Genomic DNA, 18,376 nt, shown 5'->3' with positions numbered 1-18,376 from the left:
TCCTCTGATGCTGCTTGGCCTGCTGTGTTCATCCAGCTCTACACCTTGTTATCCTGGAAATATTACAGTTAGTTTAATACATTTTGTAAATAACTGGGATCCAAGCACTGATCCGTGCAGCTCCCCACTCGTCGCTGGCTGCAACTCTGAAAAAGACCCATTTATTCCTACTCTTTGTTTCCTGTCTGCCAACCACGTCTCTATCCATGTCAGTACACTACACCTTTAACTTAAAATGGTAATCTCTTATCTGCAACCTCATTGAAAGTCCAAGCAAACCACATCCATCAGCTTCTACCTGGAATAGAACAGAATACCCTTTATTGTCAAACTTATAAATTCTTCACAGATTTTTGTCACAGTGTGAGTTTCTCATCCACAATTAACCCTGATGTTAGAGTGCTGAATCCCAGAATATCCTGCTCAAGAGCTTTCAGGTTCTTATTAAATGAACTGTGATTAATAACAAAAAAGATGAAGGAAAAAAGGTAATGAGAGTTGAGGTAGACCAAATGGTACATCAATCCCGCTCGGCATCCAATACAGCCAGGTCTAATCTTTGGATTCAAATTCTGATTGCACCTCTTATCTCTTTATTCCCTGAGAGACAAGGAATCTATCAGTCTCAACCTTAAATATATTCAATGATGGAGCATCTATAATCTTCTGCTATTCCAAAAACTCTCAACTCTTTGAGCAAGAAATTTTTCCTCATCACAGCCCTAAATGATAGGGCCTTAATACTTAGACGGTAACCCCAGTACCTTATGTTTTAGATTCCCCAGACAATAGAAACAACCTCATAATGTTTAGCATGTCAAGCTGCTTCAGAATTTTGCATATTTCAATGAGTTTACCTCTCAATCTTCTAAACTCCAGAGAATATAGGCCCAAATTACTCAACCTTTCAACACAGGACAACATCCTCTTCTCATGGATCAATCTAGAACATTTTCCCTGTAATGCAAGTATATCTTTTTTTTAAATATGGAGGCCGAAACTGCACATAGCATCCCAGGTGTGATCTCACCAAAGCCCTGTACAATCATGCCAAGACATTTTGTAGTCTCGTAGTTTACTCTTGTAGTGCAATCTTTGCAATAAAGCAAACATGCCACTTGAATTCCTAATTGATTTCTGTTCCCGAATGTAAGTTTGTGTTGCATGCACAAGTACATTCAAGTCTCGCTGATCAACAATATTTACAAGTTTCATGCTTTTAAAAAATATTTTGCTTTTCTATCCTTCTGACCAAAATGCAAAAATCCGTGTGTCATGTTACCCTGGACTTAACCTCTCTATATCTAGCTTGCAATCCGACTTAGTTTTGCATCATCAGCAAATTTAGGTACAGAACTCTTGCCTCTTTGCCCAAGTCATTCGTACAGTTTGTAACAGTGAGCCCCCAATGCTGACCTTATGATACTTCATGTCATGATCTGCCAAATTGAAAATGCCTCTTATCCATCCTCTCTACTTCTTGTCCATTAACCAGTCACTATCCACGCCAATGTATCACCCCAACTCCGTGATTCCCTAACTTGTAAATTACTGTTTGGTTGTGGCATATTTGTAAGCCCAGATATAGTGCCTCACTGTTTCCCAGTAGTTACATCCTCAAGAAATGATTGGCCTTTTATAAAACCATGTAACTTTGTGTTATTGTACCATGCTATGATTTTCTACATACATTGTTTAAACTTCCTTCAACAGGCTTCATCACTTTTCTGACAACTATGTTGGTCTGTTTTCTCCCCTTCTCTTTTCTTAAGTAGTTGAGATACATTTGTCAACTTATAAACTGCTGGGATCCTTCATGATTCCAAGGAATTTTTGAAAATTATAGCCAGACCTTCTACTATCTCTGCAGCTTTTCTTTTAAAGCTTGAGAATTGAGGATATCAGACTCTGAGAATTTGTCAGACATTATTCCCTTATTTTTCTTTGATGTTGATTCCCTTAATTTCCTCACTTGTGCACTCCTCACATTGCCAACCATTTTTGACATGATATATGTGACTTCCATTATGACATAAAATATTTGTTCATACATTTTTCTTTGTCATTTGTCCAGTCTCTGCTTCTAAATAACCATTGTCTTGTTCATTTTATCATATCTGTATAAATTTCATAATCTACTTTAATACTCTTAACTGATATATTCTCAGTGTTTTTTCCAAATGAACTTTTTAGTCTTTTTGCTGGTTTCAAAAACACTCCCTCAGGCTTAGGACTGTTCTTTGCAACATTATAAACCTCTTACTTAATTCTTAAACTACCCTTCCACTCCTTAGTAAGCAATTGACCAATCTTTCCTGTTAAAATTTAGTTCTTCAATAGAATTTAATAAAAGCCAAGCTCAGCAGGCTGCAGATTAGAAGTACAAATCAAAAAGAAATTATTTCCATTAGTTGGGGCACCAAAAATCAGAGGATACAGATTAAAGGTGAGTGGTGAAAGTAACTTTGGGAGATCATAGAATCCCTACACTGCGGAAGCAGGCCATTCGACCTATCGAGTCTGCACTGACCCTCCGAAGATGAGGAATAAAATCTTCTGTACCACTACAAGGGCAGTGGAAACAGGTTCAACAATAACTTTCAAAAATAAACTGAATTAATTCTTCAAAAGGAAGAAAAAAGAGGCAGGGTGATGAGGAATTTGGAGGAGAATGGGATTAATTAGAAAGGTCTTACATAGAGTTGGCAATGGCATTCTAGTGAATGACTTCATTCTGTGCTGTATCATTCTCTTGTTCTAACTGTAATAGCTGTGCCAATAACAAACATGGAATTTCTTTGATTACTTTGCTTCAGCATGAAAGACCATTTGGCACATCATTTCTGTGCTATCTGAAAGATTATGCAGCCTAATCCCACTTTCCAGCTCCTGGCATTCAAAAGCATTTCCAAGTGTTATTCTAACATGATGTGGGTTTCTGCCTCAGTTTGCAACTTGGGCTGTGAGTTTCAGACTCATGCCAACCTTTGAGTGATTAAAAAGATCACTCCAACTCCCTTCAAATCCTTTTACCAGTTCTTTTGGAAGTAAAGGAAGGAGGATTCACCAGGAGTGGCTTCCTAATCTTTCAGTTTGTTTCAGTCTCATAAATGTTTCCATTGGCCACAGACTCCACAGGTTTAATCAGAATTGCATAATTCACAAGTTATGTATTGAAAGTCTACACAAACGTTATCACATGAATGCCTTATCATTAATTAATATTGCCAGAAAACTAACCTAAAAATATTGAATTTTCAACTCCTGTGAACCACTTGCACTTTTATCAGGTTTTGAGGCTCCACCCTCTAGAATTTGTTGTTCTTCCACTATGCTCCTTAAGTTCACAAATAAATCCATTATTTGCAATGATGTGGGGACTTTGTTCATATTCCTCATTGAATGTGGACAGTGCTGCTTAGGTCAACAATTATTCCCCACTCTGAGTGGCCCTGAGTCTTCGGGGTGGGTCTACTTCTTGAGCCATGAGCCTTCATGATCTCCTGTGGTCAATATCATAATTAAGGAACCATTGTACCAGGGTAATTGTGATGGCCAGAACTGGATGAAATCTAGGAAGGAGCTTGAGGCCTTAGAGAGGGTACTTGGGAAATTTGTTGTAAGGGTTTCAGTGAACGTTAGCTATGTGGAGAGACAGAAGAAGCTGGAATCATTCACCTCCATGGGAAGGAGGAGAGATTTAATAGACCTGTTTAATATTGCAATAGAGTAAATAAAGATAAAGTTGCCATTTTCTTACCAGACCATAGGACTGCTCTCTCATCAGAGAGAGACGATTGGTGGTGGAGTTAACCTGAAGGTCACCAGGCCTTCAGGTGAGGGGAGAGGTTGAGAAGGAGAATCCTTCATGGTAACCTCAGTTTGTGTGGGAATTGATGCTCACTGTTGGCATCACTCTGCATTGCAAAGCAACTGTCTAGTGAATAGAGTGACCAATTGCCTAATTGAGTTAATAAGGAGACACTGTTTCCAGTGACAAGATAGAGAGAAAAATAAGGACTTAGAATTAGGGATTATGGACACAGTATACTGGAGGAGAGAGAAGGTTAAACCTTTATACTCAGCATGTTGCAATAATCTGCGATACAAGTTGAACAGATTTGGAAGCACATTCAACGATAATTTGGATAAAGCACTTGTAGCTTGTGGAGCTGTGGAAAGGAGAAAGAGAATGGGACTAACTGGATAGCTCATTCAAAGAGTTGATACAGGCACAATCCTATGACCGTACATCCTGCACATACAATCTCTGTCACACCATTGGTGCAAGGGTAAATCTACAGTCCACAGAGCTACTTGGAGAAGATTCGTTGTGGCTCTCAACACAGCAGAGGGCGTTCATGAAGAAAAATCCCCAAACCAGAAGCAAGAATTGAACAGAGCTGTATCAGTAAAAACATTGTACCGAGCTGCTTGGAGGCATCTCATGCAGCGCACCACACCAAGGTCACCTGCATCAAGAGGAAAGCAACGCAGATTAATAACAACAACAGAGGACTTATGGTCACTGTTGTTAGAAGATGTGAGTGAGCACAAATTAGTTCTGACATAGTCACAAGAGTGACGGACTAAGGGGAGCTTCAGATCCAGTCATGACTCATATTCAACATGTGACAATTTTGGAAGGATTTTGCTCTAAACATTTGATAAAGTTATCAGGTCTACTTGCTGACTGGATTAGCTGCAAGATTGGCCTGTATCTTTAAGGCATTGTTAGCTGTTTTCTCTTGTCAAATTAGACCAATTATAGGCGAAAGTATTAAGACGATTGGGTATTTTTTAAAATCCTGGATTCTCACATCTTTAGGAGGGGCGATGAGGGTTCAAAAATGAAACCTGATTAGATTCCACTCCAAGACTTGAGCACAGGGTACAGGCCAATACAGCGAGTGCACTGCTGTGGGAACATCCATGCTAAAAGGAAACATTGAGGCAGTGCTGCCCTGTCAGAGGGCACTATTGAGGCAATAGCGAGGTTCAGCACTAAGGGAGCATTACACTAGAGGGATGGCACTGTCGAAGGTTCAACACTGAAGGAATACTGTACTGTTAAGGGGGATCACTGCAAGTTGGAGAGGCAGAAACAAAGGAACACTGCATTGAGGGGCAGTACTGAGGAAACACTGCCCTGTTGGTGGTGGAGCTATGAGGGAAAACTGTACAGTTGCAGGGCAGTACTGATAGAATGCTGCATTTTCAGACAAACACTGTGCTGTATTGATAGAGCATTGCATTATCACTGGAGCACAATCGAAGGAGTGTTCACTGTACTGATAAAAGCTGCATTGAGAGAGGAGCAGGACTGAGGGAAGCGCTGCACTGTGGGAGGAGCAGTACTGAGGGAGCGCTGCACTTTAGATGGAATAGTGTGAGAAAATTTGAACCACTGTTGTTTATGCTATTCAAATGAAATATTAAATCAAGATCCTCTCTGCCCTTTGGATGAATTTAACAGCTATCACAGCCACTAATTGAAAGGAGGGCAGAAGATTTTGTACCTGTATTCTTGCCAATATTTATCACTCAATCAATGTCACAAGGATGACGCCAGGGCTGGAGGGTTTGAGTTATAGGGAGAGGCTGTAAAGGCTAAGGTTATTTTCCCTGGAGTGTTGGAGGCTGAGGGGTGACCCTGCAGAGGTTTACAAAATCATGAGGGGCATGGATAGGGTGAATAGACAAGGTCTTTTCCCCACGGTGGTCGAGTCCAAAACTAGACAGCATAGGTTTAAAGTGAGAGGGGAAAGATTTAAAAGGGACCTAAGGGGCAATGTTTTCATGCTGAGGGTGGTGAGTGTAAGGAATGAGCTGCCAGAGGAAGCGGTGGAGGCTGGTACAATTATGTCATTTAAAAGGCATCTGGATGGATGAAAAGGAAGGGTTTAAAGGGATATGGGCCAAATGCTGGCAAATGAGACTGGGTATATTTAAGATATCTGGTGGGCATGGACGTGTGGACTGAAGGGTCTGTTTCCATGCTGTACATCTCTATGACTATGGAAACACTATCAAATCTAGCAACTTTGGGACTGAGGCCATCTCTGACTTTAGGCAGGGTCCTTTGGGTCAATTGTCTCTTGGAGTTGGTTCTTTGCAGCTGGTTTTGACAGAGTATATCTGTAAAAGCTGATTGGTCATTTATCTCATTTCTTACGCAAACTTGTTGCTGTGTTTCCTACATTGGCAAGTGACTATGACTAAAACTCAAAACTACATCACTGACTGTAAAGCACTTTGAAATGTCCTGAGGTAGTGACAGGTGCCACAGAAATGTAGGCCTTTCTTTTGTTCAATTTCAATTCTGTTTCTTCTTAGCAGGTCAACAGTCAGCTAGCAAAAAATTTGTGAAACAGAGTTCACTGATTCATGATTCAGCTGAAAACAGAAAGACTGACACTGTGCTGAGGACAGACACATGAAAACCAAGGGGGCATCTGGTTACTGGTGGGGATGGGATGATATAAATAAATTGAAGCATCAGTCTGTCTTTTGATCCTGAAATCATAGGGTAGTCAAGACATGGCACTCTCTCCTCAGTAAAGTAATTAATTAACTTCAACTGAAAATGTTAAGACTGAATGGATCGATCCAAGTTGGGCAAGAGTAACAAGGAATCTTCCTCAATGTAACAAAGTGGGACAGGAGGGTTGAAATTGCATCAAAGATGTTGGGGGATGTTGGAATGCAACTCAAATTAAATTTAGGACCTTGGCTGCACCAAATTACCATTGGCCAATTTTAACCCATTTATAAACAGCTTTAACAGTGACGTTACATATTTGTTAACTAAACAAATATCAAGTCATGACTGAATCTCCGGTTACGATTACACAGTTTAGTGACTCTTTAGGTGAAGTCCGATACAAAAAAACTCTTCATGGCTGTCGATGGTTTGGAATTGAGAGCTCACCCATGACTTTAGGAATGAGGTGTGGAGGGTAACTTACAGGAGAACAAATTCATCAGGAAAGAAGAGAAAGAGACAGAGTGTACTTTACAAAGCATCTATTTTAATTTATTATACGCTTACAGGCTTGGGTTTCATAAATAACTCTTTACACATTCCATCATGTGCAAAATACAGGGCTGATTGTGAAACTTATAAAAAAAAATACACTTTTCTTAAAAAAATGTATTCACAAACATTTGCCTTAATTGCATTCTGTTATGAAATAGGAACCCTTCTGTTAAACCTTTTTCAGATGAATTGGGATTAAAATATCCTTTGATTCTCATCCTTTAAAGGTATGAGGAGTCTGTAACAGAAGACATAGGAAAATATATAGTGCACTGGCTTGAAAGTGGAAATAAGTTTAATTGTAAATCAAGATGAGCATTTTGCATATCATGCAATAAAGGGGTTGACTACTGTTATTAAAAGGGATGCAATGGGATAATGCAAGCTCATTTAGTCAGTTAGTACACACTGTGCTTCTGCTGCTAAAATGTTCCTCATCGCTGAACCCAATAAAATCAAACAGGGTCTTTTCCCAGGTACAGATGGGGCTTTGGTACATTCATTTCGCTCAGGAAGATATTTATCACAGGGTTGACTGTAATTAAATTAGGAAGAGTCACAGATCACTGAAATCACGCTGTCTGGAGGAAGGTGAGTCAAAGATGGTTAGCACGAGTGCGTCCGACGTGGACGTCTGAAATTCCTTACTCCAGTAATCAGTGGAGGGAGCTAACTAAGCATATTTGCAATTAAAACAAGGAGTTTCATACAATGCTTGTATGGTTAACTATCACATGGTGGAGTTTCATCTGTTTTATTAAATTTAAAGCGCTGCCCAGAAGCAACAAGGTACATTTAGGAGGCAAAAAACAACGAACTTCCACGCCCCACCCCCTACCATTTTATTGTATTTTCCTCAAATTCAGAATGCAAATCTTGGGTAAAGTATTTTTTGTTTCAATTTTTCTTCAAATTTAGAAAATAAACTTTTTTTTTAAACAATTTTTCTTCTGATTTAGAACATAGAGCTTGTTTTAATCCTGCATTTCTATCGTAATGTAGTGAAATTAAAAGAATGTTGCAGCTAAGCATTGTTACTATTAAAAGATATACAAGTTAAGTCTTGCATCTGATTAGTATTTTACATGCTTCTGAAAGAAGATGGTAGACTCCCTTGATTTTTTTTAAAGAAAATTAAAGTCTATTGAAAAGATTTATTAAATTTTATGGACAGGGTGGTAACAGGAATTTGTAATTGGCTTTTGCATCCAACGGCAAACTGTAATTTGGCCAATTATTCCCAAAGTCTTCTTTTTATTTTTGAAACTTCAAAAAGGGCTGGAAGTTATTCATTTTGTTTTTGGTTAAGGCCACAATTACTAAATGTCAAGAGGTTAGAGAGTAAAGAAAAAGACTGTCAGACTCATGGATTGGCTGGTGGCACAGGGTACAATGAGTTATGCAGGTTTGATGAAAAGTCCACAAACATGGCCAATGACCAACAACAAGAAGCAAATCTACTCAGAACCTTGCAGCATGGAGGGAGATGCAACAAGTTGCAAGCAATAGGAGATGGCAGGCAAAGAAAGCAAAAGAGAATGGGATTGTAAAACACAGTACAATCTCAATTAGTCTTAGTAAACAGGAGGGCACTGATAATAGAACACATCTCGTCTCTCGTGATCATACAGTCTTTAAAAACATATCTACTGCAGATCCAGTCAGTGCAAATTCTGATTGCGATCTGTAACCAAAAATTCCAGATACATGTTGATCCTATTCTGATTCCCACCAAGGGGTCCCAACTTCTCATTGCCTACCCTATAGCAACAAGAGGGATTCCAGGCAGCTCAACCCACAGTTTGAATGGATCAAGTTCACGACTGTGAGATTTTGGTTTGCTTTGTGTGTTGGCTGAGTAGTCCTTTCACACAACATTCCAGCAATCAAATACTGATCAAGTGTTCTACTGGCAGACTCTGCAAAAACAACTTGTAACAACAATTTAAAAATGATTGCACAGACCTCTAGGGTTTGATCAGTTAAAAGGCATCCACAGCATCAGGCGCAAGGAACACGTCATAACAGTTGATTGAAATAAAGCTACACAGCAATATTAAAATCATTCACAAGTGTCACATTGTTTACCAACAAAATAGAAGTTATTTGCTGCATTTGCACTTGACAAGAAGTGGATTCATGTTGCAGCTGAAGCTGCAGCTGTAACTTAAACTAAACTAAAATCTAGGGTCAGGAATGACCCTCCAGACATTCTAGCTGGATGGAAAAGGAGTCTCAATCTAACTCACTCCGACTCCCAGCCAGTCCCCAAATCCAGCGTGGCTTTCCACCACTTTAGCACGAATCTGGGCGAAAATTGCTTCACACCAACAGTATGCTTGCAATGTAAACACACATCAATAAATCTTTGTAACCTGTAGCTAATATCGAACATCATTAAAATGTCAAGTATTTGTATAATGCGCCAGTTGGACTATTTGCCAATTCTAAAACCTTAATCTAATTGCACTGTAACTTGTACTAGTTTTGGTGATGATAACCGCCTAAATAGGTAAACTGATATTGTTCATTAGAGGTACTTTCACTTCTCTTACTGGTTAGAATAGTAAACAATGAGGAAATTTATAGTCATTCAATTTTTTTTTCTGGTTTTACATTTCAGTCATGGAATAAAAAAATGTCTTTACATCCTTCTCTACAAAGGCGCCTAATGTAAAAATGTAAACAATTTAATGATGAACAATATCAATTTGAATGTTGTGAAAACTGTGGGAGTTTTGGTAACACAATTATCACAAACATTATTGCTGCAATTATATATCAATATTGCAAAAACCCTTGTGTACCTGATACACTGTTTGATTGTCCAATGCTGCAAAATACAGTGATTTGGTGGTTTTAATCTTAAATAAATAACTTTCAGTACAATTGCGTTTTGTCACTTTATATTAAAATCAAACCTGCACAATCTGACACGAATATCAGGCGGGATTTGGCTAAGTAAACGACACTTCAATTCGTTTTGAACCTGAGGGTATTGTGCACCCATTCGATCAGGCGATCTGCTGAGGAGTCTGCTTCTTGGCACATGTGTAGGAGGACTTCATATTGCACATACAGCAGAGGCACGCTCAAACTTAGTAACTCATACAGGTAGCTGTAGTTGTATGCATTGTCCCTCAAGTGGCAGCTAGTGGCATGCAGAACACCATGCATCCAGTTAGATAGGCGCCTGGGGACATCAAGCAGCACCCTGGTGGCCTGCAGAGGCCAGCTTAGGATTCTCCGAGGCAATGAAGTCACAGTACCTGGGGGCTTGTCAGGTGAAGAACTAATGCAGCAAGTGTTTTCGGCACTCATCAAAGCCTCACTGTCCAATTTATTCAGAGGCACAGTCTCACTCTGAAAAATAAAAAGGAGCAACTGATGTTGTATTCAATGGATCTAGTGAAATTATAACACTGTTGCTGACTTGAGGTCCAATAATTGTAGAAAGAAGCTCTGTGACTGTGTAAATAGGAAAACAGGACCTGGGAGGAGTCTATAACAGCCCTCAAGTTTACAGAAACCTGTCAACCTTCGACTTATAACTAACAAATGATGAAGCTTCACTTGCCATTTGCAGAAGAGAGTTTTGTACTTCCACCAGCCTTTGTGTGGGAAAGTGTTTCCGAATTTCACTCCTGAAAGGTCCACAAAAAGCGGGAGATGCAGCTATCAGTCCATTCTCCATCATCACAAAACAATGGAAGATCCAGCTGACAGCACTATTAAATGACACTTACATAGCAACACCTAGCACGCTGATGGTCAGTTTAGATTCCACCAAGGCTGCTCAACTCCAGATCTTAACACAGCCTTCGTCCAAACATGGGCAAGAGAGTTAAACTCCACAGGTAAGGTGAGAGTGACTGCCCTTGACATAGACAGCATTTGAATAAGTGTAGATCCAAGGAGCAGAAGTGAAGTTAATGGGAATTGATTTGAGTCATACCTAGTTTAAAGGAAAATGACTTTGGTTGTTGAAGACCAGTATAGCCCCAGGATATATTTTCCTGATTAACCTGTTCAGAGATGTTGTGACACACCTCTGGAGCAGGTGGGAATTGAACCCAGGCCTCCTGGCTCGGGGGCAGGGACACTACTACTGTGCCATAAGAGCCCACAGCCCCAGGATATTGCTGCAAGTGTCCTTCAGGGTAGTGTCCTATTTACAACTATCTTCAACTGCTCATGAATGACCTTCCCTCCACCTCAAGGTTAGAAATGGGGATGTTCACTGATAATCGCACTCATGACTTCTCCAGACATTGAGTTCATACAGTGCCACAAGCAGAAAAAGCTGAACAAGCAGAAAATAACACTTCCGCTACACAAATCATAGGCATGACCATCTCCAATAACAGAGAATCTAGCCATCTCCCATCAAAGTTATGACCATTGCTGAATCCTCCACTACTATCATGACTCACTGGAAATCAAGTCTCACCATTTCCAGAACCATAACAAACATGAAAAGATTTAGTTAAATTGTTCAATGTCCCCAAATTACCCAACTGACAAACTCAGGTTAAAATAAAACACTCATCGTTTTCTGTACTTACCAGGAAAATGGCTGTTTATTACAAGCAATTTGTATTTCATCAATGGCAATTATAAAATATGAATTACTAACTTATCTCTTTGAAATTCATCCCTCTTTTCCACTTTGCAAATGGGCATATAAAGACTAAGACATGGATATGAAGGATAGCAAATGAAAATGAAACAGATAAACAGTTTGACAGCAAGTGACTGGACCATGGGAATTGATGGGCTGCTTCTTTCAGTTTCTTCCGATTCCTTTCCGTGGTTTGCTGTTGACACAAAGTTGTTTAGATATCAACGTTCCCTTTTACTCCACTGGTTGTGAATTTGTCTTTCCACTGTCCAAGCAGGTGTTTTATTCCTTCTTTAACAGGGGATTTGCAAAAAAAGGTGGGTGGAGACTTTCTGGGGTCACCACAGAGGAGGCAGGAAGAGCGATATAGAGAGAGAGAGAGAGACATAGAGAGAGAGAGAGAGGCAGACAGACAGACAGAGAGAGAGAGAGAGACAGAAAAAGGGATTTGCTTGATGCTTTCTGTTCACAGGCCTAGCATTTCTCTGCTGCACTGGCCTCACACAAGTCACGATCATCGTATTTCTCAAGACATTGCCTCCTAGTTCAGTATCCTGTGGCTCTATGTATATCTGCATTTGCTCCCATTGTTCCAAGGAAAACAACATTGTAAAAGCACTGACAATGTGCTCCAGGAAACATGAGTTTTAAAACCGCAGCTATCACTTTGTATAGTCTGCTTAATTTAAAATATGCAGATGTATTCCCTACACTATCAACATCAAGGGGTTTCGAGGAAAAATGCAGGAAAGTGGATGTGAGGAATGTCGGATCAGCCACGATCCTATAAAATGGTGAAGGGGGTTCGAGGGGCTGAATGGCCTATCCTGATCCTATTTCTTATGGTCATATAACATTTTGGGAGAGTTACCACTGACCATAAATGTAAGTGGACCAGCCATATAAATACTGCTGCTACAAGGACAGATCAGAGTTCAAGGGTTTTGTAGCAATTAACTCAGCTTCTGACTCTCCGAAATCTCTATACCATCGACAAACAACAATTCAGAAATGTGATGATATGCTCTATATTTGACTGCAAGAATGCAGCTTTCTTGACAGTACAGGAACCTATAATCCAGGCTAACTCTGGGGACATGTGTTCAAACCACAACACAGCAGCTGGTGGAATTGGAATTCAATGCAATAAATCAGGAATATAAAGCCAGTGTCAATAATATTGACAATGGGACCATTGTCTATTGTCTTAAAAACCTCAAATGGCTCATGAATTCCCTTTAGGAAAGGGACCACGCCACCTTTAATTGGTCTACCCTACATGTGACTCCAGACCCACAGCAATGTAGCTGACTCCTAACTGCCCTCTGAAATGACCTAGCAAGCCATTCCATTCAATGACCATAAAGGGAAGGGCCATGCAGCAACATCCACATCCCATAAAACAATTTTCATAAAAATCTCAACACCATCCAGGGCAAAGCAGATCACATTTTAGGCACAGTCTTTTACTACAATAAGCATTTATTCCTAGATTCTGGAACAATCCTAGCAGTTAGTAAAAGAAATACTGCTATTGAAGAAAGAATGTAGAAAGAAATCAGGGAACTTCAGGTAAATTAACCTGACATCAATCATAGTGTGGCGATACTATGGCTTTAAGAGGAGTACTTTATCCTGTTTTTTTTTTGAAGAGAGGTTGTGAAAAAGGTAACAAACAATCTGCTCCAAATCCAATAAAATAAACAGCTTGTGAAGCCTTGGGATTTCTTTTTAATGTTGGAACAATAGAAGCAGCTTGAATGGGTGGGTCAAACTCCCACAGAACCAGGATTTTTTTTAGTTTAGCTTTCATTAGCACTTTCTGGGGTATGAAGCTAGATGTGGAAGCTCTTATTCCTCTTTCTGTTAGAGCTAAAAGCTGGGGTTCTCCGTCCGTAGCTAGAATTGCTTGTGAGACAATCTATTTTACTGAATTTGCCTTTGCCAAGGGTGTGCCTATGGGATGTTACTATTGGAACAGTTAATGATTAACAAATTATTATTTTGTTAAGCATTTCAATTGCGTTTTGTCTGTTTTTTAATTATAGTGTATGAACAAAGCATGTTTTCCTTCAAGCCTGACAGTTTGACCAATCAAATTGCATCCAGAATGGAACCTGGCACTTGCCTTTATAATAAGAAAAAGTTAGAGTGCAGGCTATCTCCTTGACATGTTTTGAGGGGATTTGGTCTGGTTCATAACACTAGTATGATGTCAATGTGATTTTATGAAAGAGAAATTATGTTTAGCATTAAGAGTTTTTAAGGTTACAACTAGTAGGGTAGATAAAGGGGCAGCAGTTAATGTATACCTGGTTTTCCAAAAGGCAGTCAGTAAGGTATCACATAAACAGTTAATAGGCAATGTTTCATTGAGCTAGGGGAAATATATTAACCTGGATAGAGGTTTGGTAAATGGACAGGAAGCAGAATGTAAGTATAATTGACCAGTTTAAAGTTTATAGGCTGCAGTCACACCATAAGACATAGGAGCAGAAGTTGGGTATTCAGCCTGTTGAGTCTGCTTCACCATTCACTGAAATCATGACTGATCCCGATAATCCTCAGCTCCATTTTCCTACTTTTCTCTCCAAAACACTTGGTTCCCTCATTCATTAAAAATCTATCTCATCTTTGAATATACTTAATGACTAAGCCTCTACAGGCCTCTGTACTAAAGAATGCCACAGATTCACAACCCTCAGCTAAGAAATTTATTCTCATTTCTAATTTCTGGAGGATACAGTCCTCCATACCTGGTACAGGTAGTTCTCCTATAACGCGATAGTTACGTTCTTGCGTGACCTCGTGCTATAGAAAATCACCATAGAACATCGCGTTGTAGGGAATCACTATAGAAAATCGCTATACCTGTACAGCAGAAAGTTCGCATTATCCAAACGGCGTCCACTATTCATCAATTGCGTTACAACCAATTCGCGTGAACGAGCCACACATAATAGCAGAAATACCTGTATCATACCAGTGAACTTACTCTGGACTACCTCCAATTCCAGTGTATCGTTCCGTACGACAGGGGCCCAAATGTGTTCACAAAATTCCAGTGGCGGTCTGACTAGTTCCATGTATAGTTTTGGTAAGACCTCACCTATTGTTATACTCCATTCCCTTTGAAATAAAGGCCAACATTCCATTTGCCTTCTCTGTTACCGGCTGAATTTGGATGCTAGCTTTTTATGATTTATATACAAGGGCTCTCAAATCCCTCTCTGTGGCAACTTTCTGCAGTCTTTCTCCATTTAAATAATAGTCAGCTCCACTATTCTCCCTGCCAAGGTGCATAACCTCACACTTTCTCATATTATATTCTATCTGCCAAGTCTTTGCCCACTTATTTGTGTTATCTCTACCATCTGCAGATTCCACATCATCCTCTCCATTTGCCTTCCCACCTACTTTGGTGTCATCCACAAAACTAGCGATAGCACATTCACTTTCGTCATCCAAGTCAGGATTGTAACAAAGACCCAGTGCTGGACCATCAGCTGTTTACAATCTATACGAATGCACTGCAGGCAGTACAGTTCACTTAACCAATCCCCGAGATGAGAGTTGTCCTGCAGTGAGATCTTGAGTCTATATTCTCAGGAGTGCAGAAGAATGAGAGATATACACGTTGAAAAGTATGAAATTCTGAAGGGATTTGACAGGCTAGACACTGAGAGGTTATTTCCACTGACTGAGGAATTTAAAATTTGAGAAACACCATCACAGGTTAAGGGACCAACCATCCAGTACTGTGACAGGAGAAATTTATTCACGCAGAGGATTTCAAACTTTTGGAAATCTCTACCTCAGAGGATTATGGATGCTCCATCATTAAATATATTCAAAGCTGAATCAGATTTTTTAGCCTTTCAGGGAATGAAGGGATATGGGGATAAGGTGGAACAATGACTCGACCAGCCATTGTCATACTAAGCAGCAGAGCAGACTCAACAAGCTGCATGTGCTTCAATCTTTATCTTCTCTATTTGCTCCCATGACCATCAATGCATAATGGCAGCTGTGTGTAATGTTGTGAAATAATTCTTTATGAAAGGTGACTTTACAAATTTACTGAATGGAAAGCTTTAGTTGAATTTTGAGAAAGACAAAAGTCACATTCCAATTACTTGAAATCACTGTCAAAGATGGGCGCATGTTAGCATCACTGTAACTTCTATACTTCAAGGCCATTAAGTTTATCTGCAAAGCCTCACCAGGAACATTTGTCTTGAAGGAGAATAAGAGGGGGCCATATCCTATTCCATTAGCAAAACATTCAGGCTATCATCATCTGGGTATTCAAGTGGGTGGGCACAAGCCATTAAAATAATCATTTAGACACTGTGACTCTAGCTCTGAAAAAAAAATGGGCTCAGATGGAATCCAAATCATATAAACCAGTCACCAGCATTCCACTATACCATCACTATATCACCAAGAGATTGGTGTAACTGAGCAGGTGAAGAGAGAGAGTCTCGTGACAAACCAATTAACCCTCTGGTGTTTTCGAGTATATGTCATCTTTGCAGGTTGGGTAAGTACATAAGGTGCTGATGAAGTGTGAATTGTTCTCTCTGTCGAGATAACTAGCTTGTTTCGAACTCTCTCCTGTTTTTTGACTTTCCATTTGCTGCAGGCAGAGGTCTTTCAAAACATCTCAAATCAACAGCTGCTAATTTCAAAAGATGAGATAAATCTTCTGTCTACATCTTTAAGCTGACTCAACATCGAATTTAGGAGGACCATCAAGTTCAGTGTGAAGCCAGCCAAGTGACTAAACTTCAACAGTCATATATCATCTTACTTCATGGGACTTGAAACTACTTAAACTATTCTTCCGCTCTGTAATCTATTGTGTGTGAGAGAACTTCAAGTAGGTTTGTGAAAGTTCAAATACTTTATCATTTTGTTTGACTGGGTCAAGTACGATAAATACTATTCTGTTCCTTTGAAAACATATCAAGGAAACCTATCTGTGTCTTTTATAATCATAGCAAGTAAAAACAGTCAAACACTCACTGAGTTGGCAAGCATATCATTTTAAAAAAAATCCTGTTGCAGTCAACCGAAGAGTGGAGGAGAAGGGAAATACTCAGCTGCTCCTCATCTCATTGTAACAGCGCTGCCTACACATTGCTACAGTGCAATGTGCCACGACTCAGACTTACAGAATCCCTCCAGTGTGGAAACAGGCCACTCAGCCCAACAAGTCCAAACCAATTCTCTGAAGAACATCTCACCCAGACTCACCCTCCAATCCTATCCTTGAAACCCTAAATTTCCCAGATTAATTCACCTAACCTACACATCCCTGAACACTGGGTAGTTTAGCATGTCCAATCCACCTGGCCTGCGCATCTTTGGACTGTGGGAGGAAACCGGAGCACCTGGAGGAAATCCACGCAGAGACGGGGAGAAAGTGCAAACTCCACACAGACAGTCACCCGAGATTGGAATTGAACCCGGGTCCCTGGTGCTGTGAGACAGCAGCATCTTGCAAACCCAGAGCTTCCTCCAACAAAGGCAGGCAGCAGGCACATGAGATGGAATCTTATGGGGCTTTGAGTGTCTATCATTTGGGTGTATCATGAAATGTGTGGCAGAATCATGTGACACCTCAGCGTTGAGATAATCTTGTTCCATCTTTTTTGTGTTCTTCACAAGTGGCACAATGAATTCTTGCTAGGCAGTGGTGAAATGCTGATTGACGGGGATTAATGCTTATTAAACATCTTGTTAATGGTATAACTTGTCTCATTAATATTCAGACCGCCATGTTGCTAAATAAGCATGATGTTGGGAAACTTTGACAAGAAAACCAGAGCAAGCGCGTGGCAGACTCAACTTGCTGCTAGCTCCAAACCTCCTCAGTGAATGCTCTATGGGCACCAGGCACACACATCCCACGTCAATGGACATTGGCATCCGTCATACGCCAGTCTTTAAGAATCCTGATGGCATATCTCCGATCTCTGGCAACTACTGATGTAATGCTGCAGCAAGGACACTCAGGGACATGCACCCAGCTCTTGGACTGGACCAGGCTGTATCTTTGGGCTTTTTGCTCACTGTCATAGCACTCCCTCACAGACACTACATTGAAACTTACACCTCAGGGAAGGCGATGACCAAGTGGTATTATCGGTGGACTACTAATCCAGAGACCCAGGTAATGTTCTGGGGATCTGGGTTCGAACCTTGTCATGGCGGATGGTGGAATCTGAATTCAATAAAAATCTGAATTAAGAGTCAAATGATGACCATGAATCCATTGTCGATTGTTAGAAAAACCATCTGTTCACTAATGCCCTTTAGGCAAGGAAATTGCCATCCTTATATGGCCTGGCTTACATGTGACTGTAATGTGATTGACTCTTAACTTCTCTTTGGGCAATTAGGCATGGGCAATAAATGCTGGCCATGAATGAAAAAAAAAGAGTATCTCTGTCTTGCATTGCTTTGTGCTTTGCCTCTCAGTCAGAGATGCTAGGCTCATATTCTTGCTGTCTTGCCTTGTCATTTAGCACAGATCCCAAGCCATGAGCGTTTCATGGCTGTTAGCAGGCCTCAGGCAAGTTAAGGGTCAGGGGTTCACAGCACCATAAGTCAAGGGTAGCCTCCAATAGCAGCCTAGGCCCTGCTCAGATTGGTCAGAGTCAGACCCCTTCCCAGAGGGGTGAAGAGCTGAATGATGGGCAGCACACCAT

The 18,376-nt window shown here is 40.3% G+C and overlaps 1 protein-coding gene across 5 annotated transcripts in view; it reads right to left on the bottom strand.

The window, feature by feature from the left end:
* mical2a (microtubule associated monooxygenase, calponin and LIM domain containing 2a) overlaps positions 1 to 18,376 on the bottom strand; it is a 216,588-nt gene that overhangs the window by 92,797 nt on the left and 105,415 nt on the right. For 3 of the 5 annotated variants that reach the window (XR_007263958.1, XM_048606981.1, XM_048606982.1), the window contains exon 19: positions 10,309 to 10,402. Coding sequence is in view for 4 of the 5 variants with exons in the window: in XM_048606981.1 (XP_048462938.1) it covers positions 10,309 to 10,402 (94 nt within the window). In the remaining variant the exon portion in view is untranslated. Of the gene's footprint in view, positions 1 to 7,010; positions 10,403 to 10,616; positions 10,681 to 18,331; positions 18,334 to 18,376 lie in introns of those variants that run through there. The other 2 variants (XM_048606984.1, XM_048606983.1) reach the window with 2 other exon arrangements.

Source organism: Rhincodon typus, chromosome 17 (genome assembly GCF_021869965.1).
Source record: "Rhincodon typus isolate 14 chromosome 17, sRhiTyp1.1, whole genome shotgun sequence".
NCBI classification, from domain to species: Eukaryota; Metazoa; Chordata; class Chondrichthyes; order Orectolobiformes; family Rhincodontidae; genus Rhincodon; species Rhincodon typus.
This window is presented reverse-complemented; position numbering and strand designations above follow the sequence as displayed.